General features: G+C 42.4%; 1 protein-coding gene across 8 annotated transcripts in view; it reads right to left on the bottom strand.

Annotated features, from left to right (window-relative positions):
- Positions 1-15,262, bottom strand: part of Bicd1 (BICD cargo adaptor 1) — a 220,662-nt gene that overhangs the window by 43,966 nt on the left and 161,434 nt on the right. For all 8 annotated transcript variants that reach the window (XM_021236545.2, XM_004855023.4, XM_004855022.4 and 5 more), the window contains exons 3-5: positions 12,966-13,118; positions 10,296-10,715; positions 598-1,698 (exon numbers count right to left, since the gene is read on the bottom strand). In XM_021236545.2, the coding sequence (XP_021092204.1) occupies positions 598-1,698; positions 10,296-10,715; positions 12,966-13,118 (1,674 nt within the window). The remainder of the gene's footprint in view (positions 1-597; positions 1,699-10,295; positions 10,716-12,965; positions 13,119-15,262) is intronic.

Below are 15,262 nucleotides of genomic sequence, written 5' to 3'. Positions count from 1 at the left end.
CTTTGTCTCTCTCACTGCATTTCCCACAACTGTCTTTCCTTCTTCCCTGAGTCTGAGATTTGGTTGTTTATCTACTACTCTGCTTCCCCAAGCCAGGGGTGAAGGCTGGGACACCCCCTTCCTATCTTGTTCTCCTAGAAATTGAGTCTTGCAGCTGATCGCTCTCTTAAGCTGCAATCTTGTTTTGGCTCCAGATCTCCTTCACTCTGTCTGCACCCAGATTTCCCGCTGGCATGGGTACCTTTCCTGCCACATCTCCCAGGCTGGTGTTCACAGCCATGCCAGCCCCTGCCTCCCTGTCCTCCTGTTTTCACACTCACTTCCACTCAGCACTGCCTGGATGGCCATCCCACAGCTGCAGCTGAGTCTGCTCCTCTGGTGTCCCCTCTTCTGCCATCCAGCTGGGCACAGCTACCCTCCTGTCTCATCCATCCCCTCACCTAGAAACATTACATTCTGTTCTGGCAGTGGTCTGTTCTACTTGTCCACTGACCAGGACTCCTCAACTCTTATCTTGGTACTACTGAAAACTCATCAGAACTGTGGGCTCAGCTGGCCAAGAGCTTTCCCCAGCTTGCTTTCCCACGAGGAGATTACCTGCTTGTTGGCTTTCAGCACCGCCCTCAGTGTGGCGATCTGCTCCCGCTTCGTGCTCAGCAGCGACTTGAGCTTGAGGATCTCCTCCATCAAAGCCTCTTTGTCTTTGTCGATCATGGGGGCCAACTCCCGTGCCGCTGCTCTTTGCCGAGAGAGTTGCACAGACCGGTCCACTGCTTTCTGCAGATGTTTGATTTGGTCCCGGATTATGGCATTAAGGTTGTAGATATTCATTGGCTCTTTTCGGATATCACTCGTATCCAACACTGGAGAAGATGGTGGGGCAGTTATAACAGGAGAGATTGTGGGCGTCTTCGTCGGACTTGGTTCTTTGCTGGCCTCTGGGTTTTCTTTTGAAACTTCAGAAGGTTCAGATGAGGGCCTTGTTTCCACTGGCGATGACACACCCCGCCTGGCTAGTCGTGGAGACAGAAGTCCCCTGGCATCATCAGGGCCCTTTAGGCTGCCACTGCGGGTGACTCTGCTTTGCCTGTAGTAGTCCAGCATGACCCTGTTGGGTGTTTCATTATTGCACAGACACACATGGTGGTACAGCTGTGCGAGCTCCTCGCTGAAGGTCACCAGCTCATCTTGGGCTGTGTTGAGGGTGTTGTGGTTCTCGTTGGCAATGCTGGTCATCTTGTGCAACTCCTTCTCCACGTGGGCCATCTTCTCGACACCTTCCTTGGTGGTCTTCTCAAGGCTTGTCACCTGCTCGTCATACATCTGGATTTTACTCTCATATTTGGCCTTCTCTTCGGTATAGTTTTCTACAGATTTATTGTATTTCTCCTTTAAGGCCTTAATTTCTGCTTTCAAGTCGATCACCTCTGTGACGGCCACCCTGTATTTGCACTCCAGGATCTCTAGGCCGTTGATGTCCACCTCGTAGTCATTGGCCTCCTCCCCGGAGTCCCGGCCTTTCTCCCCGTCCAGCTCAGCCCGGAGCTCTTTGCTGCTCTGCAGGCCCCGCATGGCATTGACGTGCTCTGTGAGCTGGTGCACCCGCTCGTGCTGCTCTGTCAGCGCCCCTTTCGTGTGCTCCAGCTGTGTCTGCGACTCCTGCAGATTGGCCAGCAGGATGGCCTTCTCCCGCTCCACCTGCAAGGGCGAGAGACAGCCTCTGAATGACTTCAGTGTGACATCAACCTGAACCCAGTGCATTCCCTGCCTGGCATGCAGACACTTCAATACCTGCAGCAGAGCCAGCATTCCCATTATTCCAAATTAAATTCGGATGTGTTTCCTTATTCAGCGGTTCTCTCTGGTAAGTCAATCTAAAACTATGCAATTTGTAAGATAGTATTTGATGAAAGTCAAGCCATTTTTATTTTTCATGAGGGAGGCGGAATATCTTCTAAAGATTCTATTACTGGCATAATACACAAGCTCAGTGAAAATGGATTACAGAAATTTTTTGTTCTTCTTTGTCCCTTGAAAATTAAATGAATAGCTTTTGAAAAGTCTGAGGATTATTTGATTAGTGTACATGATTACAGATAAAACTGTTTCCAAGGAGCCCTTTAATAGGAAAAGCCTTTGGATATAATAAAAATCAAAACAAAATGCACTGAATGTGTATCAAGCCTGTTTTAGAGGTGAAAGTGTTATGATAAATAAGGTAATGGTTTTGGAGTAATTTTCAATCTGTACTCCGCCTGTTCATGTTTAACATAAACATTTTCCAAGGTGGAAAGCATGTCTACAAGTTTCTTCAGAAAATAGAATCCAAGGCCGGGGATTTAGCTCCATGCTTATCCTTTCTTATTAAATGTTCCCTGAAGGCCAGTGTTATTGAAGGTCAGGCCTGTACCTGTGGTGACAGTGAAGGGTTGGTAGAACCTGAGGAGGTGGGTCAGGTCACTGGGGGTCTGTCCTTGAAGGAGATATTGGGACTCTCTTTTTTGCTTCCTGGCCACCATGTGGTGAGCAGCTGGTCATACCACTTGCTGCCCACCATGACGTATTCCTCACCACATGCTTAAGAGAATGGGACCGATGACCATGGACTGGAACCTCTTATACCATGAGCCAAAACAAAGCTTTCCTCCTCATAAATTGATTTATCTCAGGTGTTTGGCACAGCAACAACAATCTGACCAACATACCTTTCTTTGTTTTGGTTTGGTGTTTTTTGGTACCGGGGATCAAATTCGGGTCCTTGCACTTGCGCAGCAGGTGGCGAAACCACTGAGCTAAATCCCCGGCCCCAACATACCTTTCTTTTGTGGTAAACACATTTACAATCTATTTTTAGTAATTCTGAAATATAAATTATTATTAACATACTCACCACACTGTGTAACAGATCATTAGAATTTATTACTCCTGCCTCCCTGAAATTCTGATCATCTGGCTTTTCCCATTCATCTCCACCCTGGTACTCCCCTCACGCCCCAAATCTCCTATCCCTCTCATTCACTCTAATTCCGTGAGTTCCACTTTAAAAGTCTGTATATAAGTGAGACAATGCAGCGTTCATCTTCCTGTGTCTGGCTTATTTCATTTAGCATAACGTCCTCTAGACTCACCCATGTTGTCACAAATGACAAGATTTTGTTTGTTCATTTAAAGGAATGAATAGTATTCTCTGTATATATGCACCACATTTTCTCTAGCCATGCATCTATGGACAAACACTGAGGTGGTTTCCATATTTGGCTACTGTAATGCTGCTGCAATGAACACAACAGGGCAGAAGTCTTTTCAACACACTGATTTTGTTTCCTTTGGATATATGCGGATTTGGGGGCCAGGGATGTAGCTCAGTGGTTCCGGCGCCTGCCGCGCAAGAGCAAGGTCGCGAGTTAGATCCCCGGTACCAAACAGAAAAAAAAAAAAAAAAGGATATATGCAGAAGTGGGATTGTTAGATCATTTGGTAATTATTTTTGATTTTTTGAGGAATTTTCATGAAGTCTTTATTGTAGTCATTTGACTATTGGATATTCAAGGTGGCTCTTGTAACAGTGTACATAGCATCAATATGTACAAAGAGAACTCAGAATTAAATAATTTATTCTCTGCCTAAAGTGAAGGAACTGGCAATCCCTATCCATGTCCCAACAGAAGAGAGATCTGTGAGAAAAGATCAACAGAGAAAAAAAAAAAAACTAGGTAAGGGAAGCCACCAGTTGCAGAATCAGACAACACTTTGGAGAGTGTGTCTCCCACATACATGTGTGACTCCCACATACACACCATACACAGAGGTAAGGCAGCTATATAAAGGACTCAAAGTGGAGGGATCCAAGTGTGGTGCACATGCCTTTAATGCCAGCACTGAGGGCAGCAGAGGAAGCAGCATCAAAAGTTTGAGTTGGCCTGGGAAACTTAGCAAGACTCTGTCTCAAAATAACAAATAAAAAGGAGTGGAGACGTGGCTCCATGGTAGAGTGCCCTGGGTTCAGTCCCCAGTACTGAGAAGGGTGGGAGAGGCTGGTGACTCTGCCCAATTCATTTGAGGACACCAGGATTACTACTACCCAAACCAAACACAGTTGTACACAAAAACTACACATCAGTATCTCTTATGAATATAGAACAAAATACTAGCAAAGTGAATCCAGCAACATGTAAAAAGGATTAGACAAATGATTTATCCTAGGAATGCAATGGTGATTTAACATTCAAAATCAATAAATATAGTACACTAGTAATAGAATATAGAACTAAAAGCACACATTTATCTCAATACATGCAGAAAAAACATTTGATGTAATATCCCTTCAAGATGAAAATACAGCCAAAAATCTAGGAATGAAAGGCAACTTGGAAACCTCTAAAACAGCCACAGATAACATTAGATTTAATGATGAAATAGTGAATGCTTTCCTTATAAGATCAGAAACAAAAAAAGGATGATTACCTCTGCTACTGTTATGTAACCTTGTGCCATGAATTCTAGCCAGGAAAGGTAGGCAAACCAATGCAATGAAAGACCTTCAAATTAATTATCTTTATTTGTAGATAACATGATCTTGTACATAGAAATTCTTAAGGAATCCACTGAAAACTATTAGAACTAATAAACCACTGCAGTAAGGTTGCAGGATACAAGATCAATATATAAACACCTACTGTATTTGTGTGCACTGGGAATGAAAAATTGAAAATGAAATTAATAAAACAATTGTACTTACAGCACTATAAAAAAACCCAAAATAGGAGTATGCTAAATGAAGTTCAAAATGTATACTCTGAAAACCATACAGCATTGTTGAAAGAAATTAAAGAGGACCTAAACAAAAGGGTAACTATCCCCTGTTCATGACTATGCGTGGCCAATTGAGCTACATAGTCAATGGAAATCCTACCAAAACCACAGCTGATTTCCTTGAAAAAATGATACGCTAAGCATAAAATTCATAAGGAAATGCAAAAGACTTCAGCCAAAATAATCTTGAATAAAGTTCTTGAAAAAGAATAAAGAAACTTTGTCACTTCAAAACTTATTACACAGCAATAATAATCATGATAGTGTGGTACTGACATGAAAATAGACATGTAGATTAATAGAATAGAATTGACAGTTCAGAAATAAACCCATACATCTACAGTCAACTGGATTTTGATAAGGGTACAAGACAATTCAATAAAGAGAGAATAGAAGAGTCTTTTCAATAAATGGTGCCTGGATAAGTGAATGGCCACATGCAAAACACTGATGTTGACGAGATCAGGTGCGTTCAGGGTGGTAGGGCTGGGGATTTAGCTCAGTGGCACTGTGCCTGCCTTGCAAGTGCCAGGACTTGAGTTCAATACCTGGTACCAAAACAAAACAAAACAAAACACTGATGTTGAGGGCCGAGGATTTAGCTCAGTGGTTCCACTGCCTGCCTCTCAAGCACAAGGTCCCGAGTATGATCCCTGGTACCAAAAACAAAAACAAAAACAAAAAAACACTGATGTTGAAATCCTACCTCAGATCACATGTGAAAATTAAGTCAAAATGGATCAGAGACCTTAATGTAAGATCTAGACTAAAAAACTCTTGGAAGAAAACCTACCTATAAGTCTTCATGACCTTAGATTAGGCAATAGTTTTTGGGGTGTTATTTGGTACCAGGGATCGAACTCAGGACCTTGTGCTTGCAAGGCAGGTGTGGTGCCACTGAGCTAAATCCCCAGCCCTAGGCAATAGTTTTTTGTATGACATCCAAAGTGTAAGTAACAGCAACAAAATAAACTAGACATATCAAGATTAAAATCTTTGTGCATGAAAGAATGCCGCCAGGAAAGTGAAAAGAACCCAAAGAAGGGGAAAAAATATTTGAAAATCATGTATCTGATAAGAAATTCATATGCAGAGACTACAAAGAACTCTTTCAAGTCAGTGATTAAAGATTATAAATAACTCGTAAGCTGACCAAGAACCCGAATAGGTATTTTTCCAAAGAAGATCTACATATGGCTACTAAGCACATGAAAAAGATGCTCAACATCATTAGTCATCAAAGAAATGAAAATCAAAGCTGGGCATGATGGCACTGGTCTGTAATCCCAGCACTCTGGAGACTGAGGCAGCAGAACTGAAGTTCGAGGCCAGCCAGGGCTACATAGTAGATTCAAGGTTGGTAAGGATCACCTAGTGAGGTTGTCTCAACAACAACAACAGCACTGCAAATCAAAGCCATCATGAGAACCCACTTCACATCCACTAGGATGGTTCTGATGAAAAGAGCAGGTAATAGCAAGTGTTGTGGACCATCTGAAATAATCAGAGCCATCAACCCGTGCTGGTGGGAATACAAAATGGTGCAGCTGCTTTGGGAAACAGTCTGGTAGTTCCTCAGAAGATGAAGCAGTTACCATATGATCCAGCAACTCCATTCCTAGAATTCTACCCAAGAGAACTGAAATATGTGCACGTGAAAACTTACATGTAAATGTTCAGCAGCATTATTCAGAAAGCTCAAAGGTGGAAATAGCTCAAATGTCCATCAAGTGATAAATGGTATATCCATGCCATACAATAGTTGCACTGAAAAGAAATGAAGTGCTAACATGCCATGTTACAACATGACTGAACCTTGAAAACTTTATGCTAAGTGAAAGAAGCCAGTCATGGAGGACTACAAATTATATGATTCCATTTATGTGAAATGTCTACAATGGACACATCTGTAGAGATAGGAAGTACATAGGGTAGTGGCTGCCTAAAGCTTAAGGCTTCTGGGAAATGGAGAGGGGCTGCTAATGAGTGTGTGGTATCTTTTTAGTGATGAAACCTTCTAAAATTGATTGTGGTGATGGTTGCTCAATCCTGCAAACATACTAACAACCATTTTAAATGGATGGACTGCAAGGTGTGTGCATTATATCTCATAGATCTGTTTTTTAAAGCTACCTCTCTTCTTCTGGTTGTTATAATTATAAATGCTTTTAATGTGTGTGTGGTGTTGGGGATTGAACCCAGGTTCTTGTGCACACTAGGCAACACTGTAGCAGAGCCATACCTGAAGCCCTAGCTGCTCCTTTTATGTTTATTGAGAGTAGAATGGTAATGTTTCTAAGAAATGTGTTTGCTAACAAAGTTTATAAGGGTAATATAAAGTCTATAGTTTAACCGTGTAAGTGCCTAAATTGTCAACTTTGTACTAAGAAAGTATTTTTGTAAGTTTTAAGAATCAGGAAGTGAACAATTTTGTTTTAATTAATTTCAACTCATAAATATTTTGAGTGTTTTTGGTACGCAGAAATGATATTTAACTTCTCTCTGTACAGCAATTCCATTTGTTGGGTTTTTGACTTTGAACAAATGACACAATATAGCGTGCCTTAATTGGCCTATCTGTAGAATGAGGATAACACACAGTAGTATCTACCCCATACAGTAGTTGTTAAGTACCAACCAATCAAGCAAATATGTAAAATATATAGTGGACCCTCGAGTTACTACCACTCTGACATACGAACAACTTGAGTTATGACCCAACTTATAGTTTTAACTTACAAACAAAGTCTTGAGTTCTAATCCAAATGCCAGCCGCTTGTGCTTCCAGATGGTCTCAGATACAGATTTAACCCTTAAAGAGTTCTGGAAGGAACATTACAACATCCTCTCCTATGTGTGGTTAATTGAGAAATCTTGGGCCAGTGTCTCTCTAAGGACACTGAGGTCTGCCTGGAAGAAAGTGTAGCCTAAAATTATGCAGGAGAGAGACTTGAAAGACAATTGAGCAACCTGAGTTACAACCAGCCCTTGGGAACAAATTGAGCTCGTAAGTCAAGGGTCCACTCTATACAAATTACTTTCAGCCCTTGTAAGACATACAGCAAATTACTGTCACCATTACCATCTATATAAGAAAAATTAAAACTGAAAAATTAAAATATAATATGAATCTATTTCTTCCCCATCCATGAGGATACAACTTATAGATTCCAGTTGTACAGAAACATTTTTTTCTCACATTGCATGTGAAATTACATATCCAGTATAATACCGCCCCCCCCCCCGAAAAACTGAAGAGTTCTCTGCTCAGAATCTGTAAGGATATAAAGTTAAACAGAGGCTGTTTAGCAGAGGCAGAAATTTCAGCACAAGCAGAGAGGAGTTCTTTAAATAGATTAAGTAATTTAGTTTTTCCAGACAGGATCTACTTATTTCATTCTAATAAAACAAATTACGGTTCTTGACTGTCTCTGCAAAATGTCAGTTATAATCTATTTGATGGCCAGGTCCTGAGGACACCAAGAAACCAAAATAATTCATCCAATAATACCTTGAAAACTTTCTTAGTGAATAAGGAATGACACAGTTGAGCTGTTCACTACCAAAGCCTATTGTCAGGTTTTATGAATAAGATATGTTTCCTCGCTGCACCTTTTCAGCACTGCTTACTGAACTAGGGCCTTGCTCACATTGGCCAAGACCTCTGTGGCCCTGGCTGTTGACTGTATTTCTTGTGGGTATGCTTCCAAGTTAGATGAAAGTTAGCGTGATTCACTACATTCAACATTTAAAACATTCCTATAATTTACTCCACAACCTAGGAAGACATATAAGTCAGTAAAATATTCACCCCAATTTGCTCTGCCAAAAAAAAGCATCTCTTAATTTGGATACAGCTTGCCATCACTTACCTTAGCTCATACTTTCCATGGTTTGTGTATGGACTGTTCATATAAAATGGTAGTGGGTAAACTTCTTGGCACCTCAAAAATTGACAAAGGTTCCAGTACAGAAACAGTAGCTGTCTTAATTACTTTTCTCATTGCTGAAATAGATACTCAACACCCAAAGTTAAAGGAGGGAGGGTTTATTTCAGCTCACAGTTTGTAGTGGTTTCAGTCCACAGTCAGCTGGCTCCAAGGCCAGGCAGCTTGGCAGAGGGGCATGGGAGAGGAGAAACAGTCCATGGTGTGGCAGGCAGAAGGCGGCCAGCAGCAAGCAGCAGCCATCACCTGCCTCCCTCTTGTCCCTTTACGTTCCACCTGGGGTTCCAGCCTATTGATTGGTGCTACCCACACCCAGAATGGGGCTTCCATTATCCACACCCTTAACACCAGTATCACACCCTTAATTCTATATTCACACACCCTAATCCAGTCACCTTTGAAACTCCCCACCTTAACTGCTGAGGCTCTGGGGGAACATCTAGATACAAGCTGCAACATAACTTATACAGTTTGGACTTTCACGGGGTTCCATATTTACTGTCCCATCTGCTTTTCTCAACAGTTCTGCAAAGGAGGTATGATATCATGACCAGAGCTTCCATTGTGGGACTGTATACAGGCTGACCACAACACAAACTTGAGGAGGGATCTGAGTCCAGGCGGAGGTGACCCTGCTGCAGACCTTTCCAAAGGGAGGCGAGACTCTACAGAAGAAAGCCTATTCCAGTGAGACAAGGCTACAGAAGCTAAAAAGTGAAGGTTTAGCTCACGTTGGAATAGCCAGAACTCTAAATTTATACCTGTTCTGTGTTTCTAATCCTATGGTCTCCTGGTTAGTTTGATATAGGACGTCCTTTACATCTTGTCAGGCTTAAGGCATACTTGGGAAATGCAACTGTTAATCTGGAAGCTGTATGCACAGTTGCCTGTGATGGGAACTGTATTTTCTGTTGTGTCACTTGTGCATAAAGCTCATAGTTCTGTTGGTCAGAAATGCCAGGGTCAAGGATCTGTGTTTCCTTAGATCTGACTGAAATCTAATTTGTACCTCAAAGAAACTTATTTCTTTTCTTTCTTTCTTTTTTTCTTTTTCTTTTTTCTGGTACCGGGGATTGAACTCAAGTCCTTACATGTGTGAGGCAGGGGCGGTGCCACTGAGCTAAATCCCCGGCCCAGAAACTTATTTCTTAATGTGACACAAATGAGAGATTTTTTTTTTAGTATCCCTTCTGTCACGTTGTTCTAAAATAATGTACTTTCAAAGGTTCTACTTCAAGAAGCAATATTTTTAAAAATTTAGTTTGAGCTGGGCATAGCGGCACATGCCTGTAATTTCAGAACTCTGGGAGGCAAGGCAGGAGGACTGCAAGTCTGAGCCCAGCCTAGGTAACTCAGCCACTTAGTAAGACCCTGTCTCAAAATAAAAAAGATGAAAAATGGCTGGGGTTGTAATTCAGTGCAGAGGCCCTGGATTCAACCCCAGTGCCGCCAAAATAACAATAATTTGGAAGTCAAACGTGAAAACCAGAAAGCTCACCACGGCTGAGTCTGTGCAGTTCTCCACAGAGCTCCTACCTGCATCAGCTGCTGCTTCAGCTTCTGGATCTCCGAGATGTTCAGCTCGCTGAACAGGTCGGAGACAGGATGCAGGGCCTCGCCCTTCCGCAGCGCGGGCGCCCGGTAGTCCCCATTCAGCCTCGCCAGGGGCCCGTGCCCGTTCATCTTGTCGTCGTTGTTGGGCTCCGCACCGTCCTCAGTGAATTTGAGACCGTCCATGGAGAGGCCCAGGTGGCTGTCTCCAAGGGTGACATACTGGGCCAGCTCCTTGCGCAGGCTGTTCTTCTGCTCGCGCTCGTTCTTGAGTGTCTCCAGCGCCTCCTCCAGCTGGTGCGCCGCGATCTCCTTGAGCCGCAGTGCATCCTCCAGCTGGCTGTTGAGCAGCACCGCCTCCTCCTCGCAGCGCTTGATCTCGTGCTTCAGGCCCTCGTACTCCACCTGCAGGGACAATCCAGGGCAGAGTCACAGAACGAATGACAGCCTGGGTCTGCCAGTAGGCCACCAGGCCGCCAGGGCTTCTAACAAGTGCAACATCGTCTACACCCACGGCGGGAGGCACACGGGACGCCCGGATGGTAACACTCACCGGTGTCCTGAGAAGCTTTGCGTCCAAAACATGTGATCACATGTAGATTATATACAACATATAACCACAGGTGAACAGATATTACACATACGTATATACTAACATATAGGATAGTAATATATACTATCAGGCCCACACCTGTAATCCCAGCACTCCAGAGGCTGAGGCAGGAGGATCACCCTGAGTTTCGGGCCAGCCTGGGATACATAGTGAGTTCAAGGCCAGCATGAACTACACAGTGAGACCCTGTCTCAAAAAACAAACGACAACAGCAACAAAAAAAACCCAAACAAAAAATTAATTCTTGGCAGAGATGGAAAATATTTCTACTCCCCTTACATTTCTCTCTACCATGTCTTTATCCAGTAGTTAAAAGTGGCACTATTTACGTAATAAATCAGGAATATGGTGGGGTTTTTTGATTTGTTTCACAGCACTGGGGATTGAGTCCAGGGCCTTTGCACTAAGCTACGTCCCTAGCCCTTTTTATTTTTTATTTTGAGACAGGGTTGCGTTGAGTCACTGTTGCTAGGGCTGGGCTTGAACTTGTGACCCTCCTGCCTCAGCTTCCCAGAGAAATAGGTTTTGTAATAATTCATCAGATGCAAGAAAAAATTTGATCACCATCATTACTTCATTTTATTTCATTATTAATAAAGAGGAAATTTTTATACTCAGGGTCAAATTACTTAAAAAATTATGATAACAGGGTCTTAATAAAATATGATTGAGAGTAGCAAGAGGAAGCAAAGAAAGTTTTTATGTGCTTAAGGATGTAAAATGGAGGAACAGTGGCATGTTATGTAACAAAACAGATGTGTATCATTGGCAGTGTAACCTTCTCTGAACTGGAATCAAGGGAGAGCCTGCTTACAGGGCTTCTTGGTCACAAAGGTGGCCATGGCAGGGGCCTCTCTGAGAGCTTTCCTGTGGCACTGAGCATGCCGCCTGTTACTACTAAACTTCCTCTCCATGCCCACCTTGGATTGCTTAGAGAAAGTCCTTTGTTTCCACCAGATACAAAGTCCTTTGTATCCATCACGGTGCTTCAATGTTCATAGTGTTTACAATGGAAATCTGCTCTTCAATAAACATTTGCAGAATACATATCTGCTGTGAATGCAAAAATAAACTAGAAAAAGGAACAAAGACATCACTCTATTACATGCTAATAAACTGTGTTTAGTTTTACATTTTTTTGAGGTTTGCTTTTTGAGACAGGGTCTTGCTATGTAGTTTAGGGTGGCCTTGAACTCATTATGTAGCCTAGGCTGGCCTCAAACTCTCAGCGATCCTCTTGCCTCAGCCTCCTGAGTTCTGGGATTACAGGCATGTGCCACCCGGCAAATCGGACAATTTATGATAGATGCTAATGTCTGAAAATAAAGGCCACTAAGAGGGAAAAAACACAGTATCTTCTTAGTGGGAATAGACTTGGGACTTAGAGTACATCCATTTGTAGGGAATAAGCCAGAACAGGTTACTATGCACACACACACACACAGACAAATACTTCTGAATTGATCAACTAAACACTTAATTGGGAAAATTATCATATGCCATGTAGAAAATGAAATTGAAGAGATGTTTAAATTTTCCCTTTTGTTTTTCCTTAAAACTTCTGAGTTCCCAAGTTTCAGTTCCTGGTAGAAGGGCCTGGGTAAATGGTGAGCAGTGATGAGCCGGAAGGACAGTACGAACCCCACAGGACTGGGCTAGTGAACACTGGCAGGGTACCTGGGTGTCCTTCAGGAGCACTTACCCCGCCAATTAACTTCCTGGCCCTTCCTCCCCTGCAGGCTGCATGGGGAGCTGTGGTGCCTGCTGTGGGCAGCAGGGACCTCAGAGTCGGGAAGGACCACGCCCAGTGTGTCTCAGGGACATCTCCTGACCGCATAGAGTTCCCATAAACTGCACTACTTACAGGGGTGTCTCTTCCTCCACACTGTAGTGGAAATAGGCAGGCTGGAAAAATTTCAGCACATAAAGACTGTAGGGGCAGTAAGCCGTCTTAACAAATTTTAACAAGTTCTTTCCTAATAGAGGAAACTGAATGAATGGATCCATCTGGGGTAAAACTCAAAAGACCTTTGAGACCTCACCTGGTTCTGTTTCAATGTAGACACGAGTTTCTGCAGTGTGATGTTCTCCTCTTCCAGCTCCGTGTAGTCCTGGAGGAGCCGGGCTTCCCGGAACTTGTACTCTCTGATCTCATCCTTCATCCGTATCCTCTGCAGCTCCACCATCTCATTGCTCTGCAACAACAAGGAAATAGCAAAAAAAACTCCTCAATCCAGATCTTAGGATGGTACAGAAAGTCCTGGCAGCTACAAATAACACTAACCACACCTCCTGAGGACATCTTACTGCCTTTTCTGAATGGCAATTTGGTGCCATCTGTCCTTTCCTTCCTTCTCCTTTACATGATGGCTCTGGTGACCTGGCTGGCCTCAGTCTAATGGATTCCAGCAATCTCCCCTCAACCTCCTGAGCAGCTGGGAACATGGGCATGCACGGCCACACTAGCTCATCTGACAAATTTAAAAGTATACACATATGACCCAGCAACCCAAGACCTAAAAATCATTCTTAAATATATATTTCATATAGGTAAATAGAGAAATAAATTTTATGTGTACTTACACAAAGAATTGATAAGAGTCTAAATGTTTGCTCTTTAGGGGAATGATGAAATAAACTATCATGCATTCACTGAATGGAGCATGAAAAATTGTTAAAAAGAGTGAGAAGGAACTCGCCCTCTGCTCACAAATACTTTTGTTTACAAACTCCATATTGGGTTGCAAACATGACTGCGGGCACCTTTCCCACACAAACAGAAATGTGGCCATCTTTTCCAGAATCGCAGAACAAATTAAGTTTGTGAACCAAGGTACCACTGTATAGCTACAATATTAGTAAGTATAAAAGGCAAGTACTAGATTGGTATGCTTGAGAGCTTGTGTATTAAAATAAAGGAGTACACACATATCCACATGCACGCACACACACACACACAACACACCACAAAACTTTCTTCAAGTCATTAATATATTTGTAAGCATACCCAAAACACTGTCAGTAGTGGTTATTTTGAAGCAGTTGGACTAGGCAACCCATCGAGATAAGCACAGGAGTCTTTGATTAGTAACAGACTGTAATTTTGTTTATTACCATAGCACTATATGATTCTGTGCATGTACTGTGGTAATAACCAAAGTAATAGACTCTGGATCTTTTGCATCTCTTACTTCTGTATCATTTGATTTTTTCTTTCAACAAACTTGTGTTATCAGGTCTTACGTGTGAAGGTTAGGATATATACAAAGCAATTAAGTAAAATATTTAACTTTCTTCTTGAAACTGTACATAAGTATAAGCTATGACTTAGTGTAAAATATATATTTACACAATAGATATCTACATTTACATATAAAATGTATTCACAGTCATTGGAAGAAGGGGTATAGAAGTTTTGTTTAATTCAGGATTCATAAGATTAGTTTCCTATTCAAAGAGAAATGAAAAAAAAAGAAGCACTGTGGAAACCAAAGACCACATTTTCTTTTGCAATACTTGCAGATTCGTATAGTAAAAACTGAATCGTGATCACACTGACATTCAGGCCATAATGTGCCAGCCCTTGACATAATACTATATAGGACTGATTACAAGTAAATATTGTTACTTGCGGCATGGATGAACTCACTAATGCAGCACTGTCTGAAACCAGTCAGGTACAAAAGACTATGTACTGTATGAGTTTGTGCATGTGGAAGTTCACAAGCTGCCACATGGGCCAAACTGTCCTCTGGAGAAGATATGCTGAAGTACCAGCTGCCACAGTCCTTACCAAGGTGAAGGCTGGCCCAAGCTAGTATGATGAGCGTTTTTATGAAAAAGGGGAGTGTACCCCCAAGACGTACACACACATCACGGCACACAGGGAAAGCTGGGCTCCCAACCACCCAGGCCAAGGCCGTCACGAGGCTGGGCTCAGCTCTGAACACAGCAAGGGCCAGGGGGCATTTACAGTGGCTAAGGAGCACAGTGAGGGCTCAGTGGATAGAAAATTACAAAAAGAGGACCTCGAGGATATGGAATTCATGTAAAATGGATTAACAGAACTCTTGTTAAAGGCACTCCATGAACTTAGATACCAAGGTTGGGGATGCTTGATTAGGGTTGAATCCCAACAGGGCAAGGCAAAGGCCTTTTTTGGCGTTAGATTTTTATCTGTTCTATATCTTGTCATCATAAAAAGTCATTGGCTAGATTCTGAAGAGTTTCCTGGAGAATTCATCAGTTTAATGTAATCTTCTCAATCCTGAGGTCGTTCAGACTACTGGGTTTTCTCAGAAACCTGCATTTAACCTACTGTGTGTGTTATCATTTGTAC

The sequence above is a fragment of the Heterocephalus glaber genome, unplaced genomic scaffold, assembly GCF_053883595.1.
Source record: "Heterocephalus glaber isolate CG9 unplaced genomic scaffold, H.glaber_assembly_v1.0 deba00001733, whole genome shotgun sequence".
Taxonomy (NCBI): Eukaryota; Metazoa; Chordata; class Mammalia; order Rodentia; family Bathyergidae; genus Heterocephalus; species Heterocephalus glaber.
This window is presented reverse-complemented; position numbering and strand designations above follow the sequence as displayed.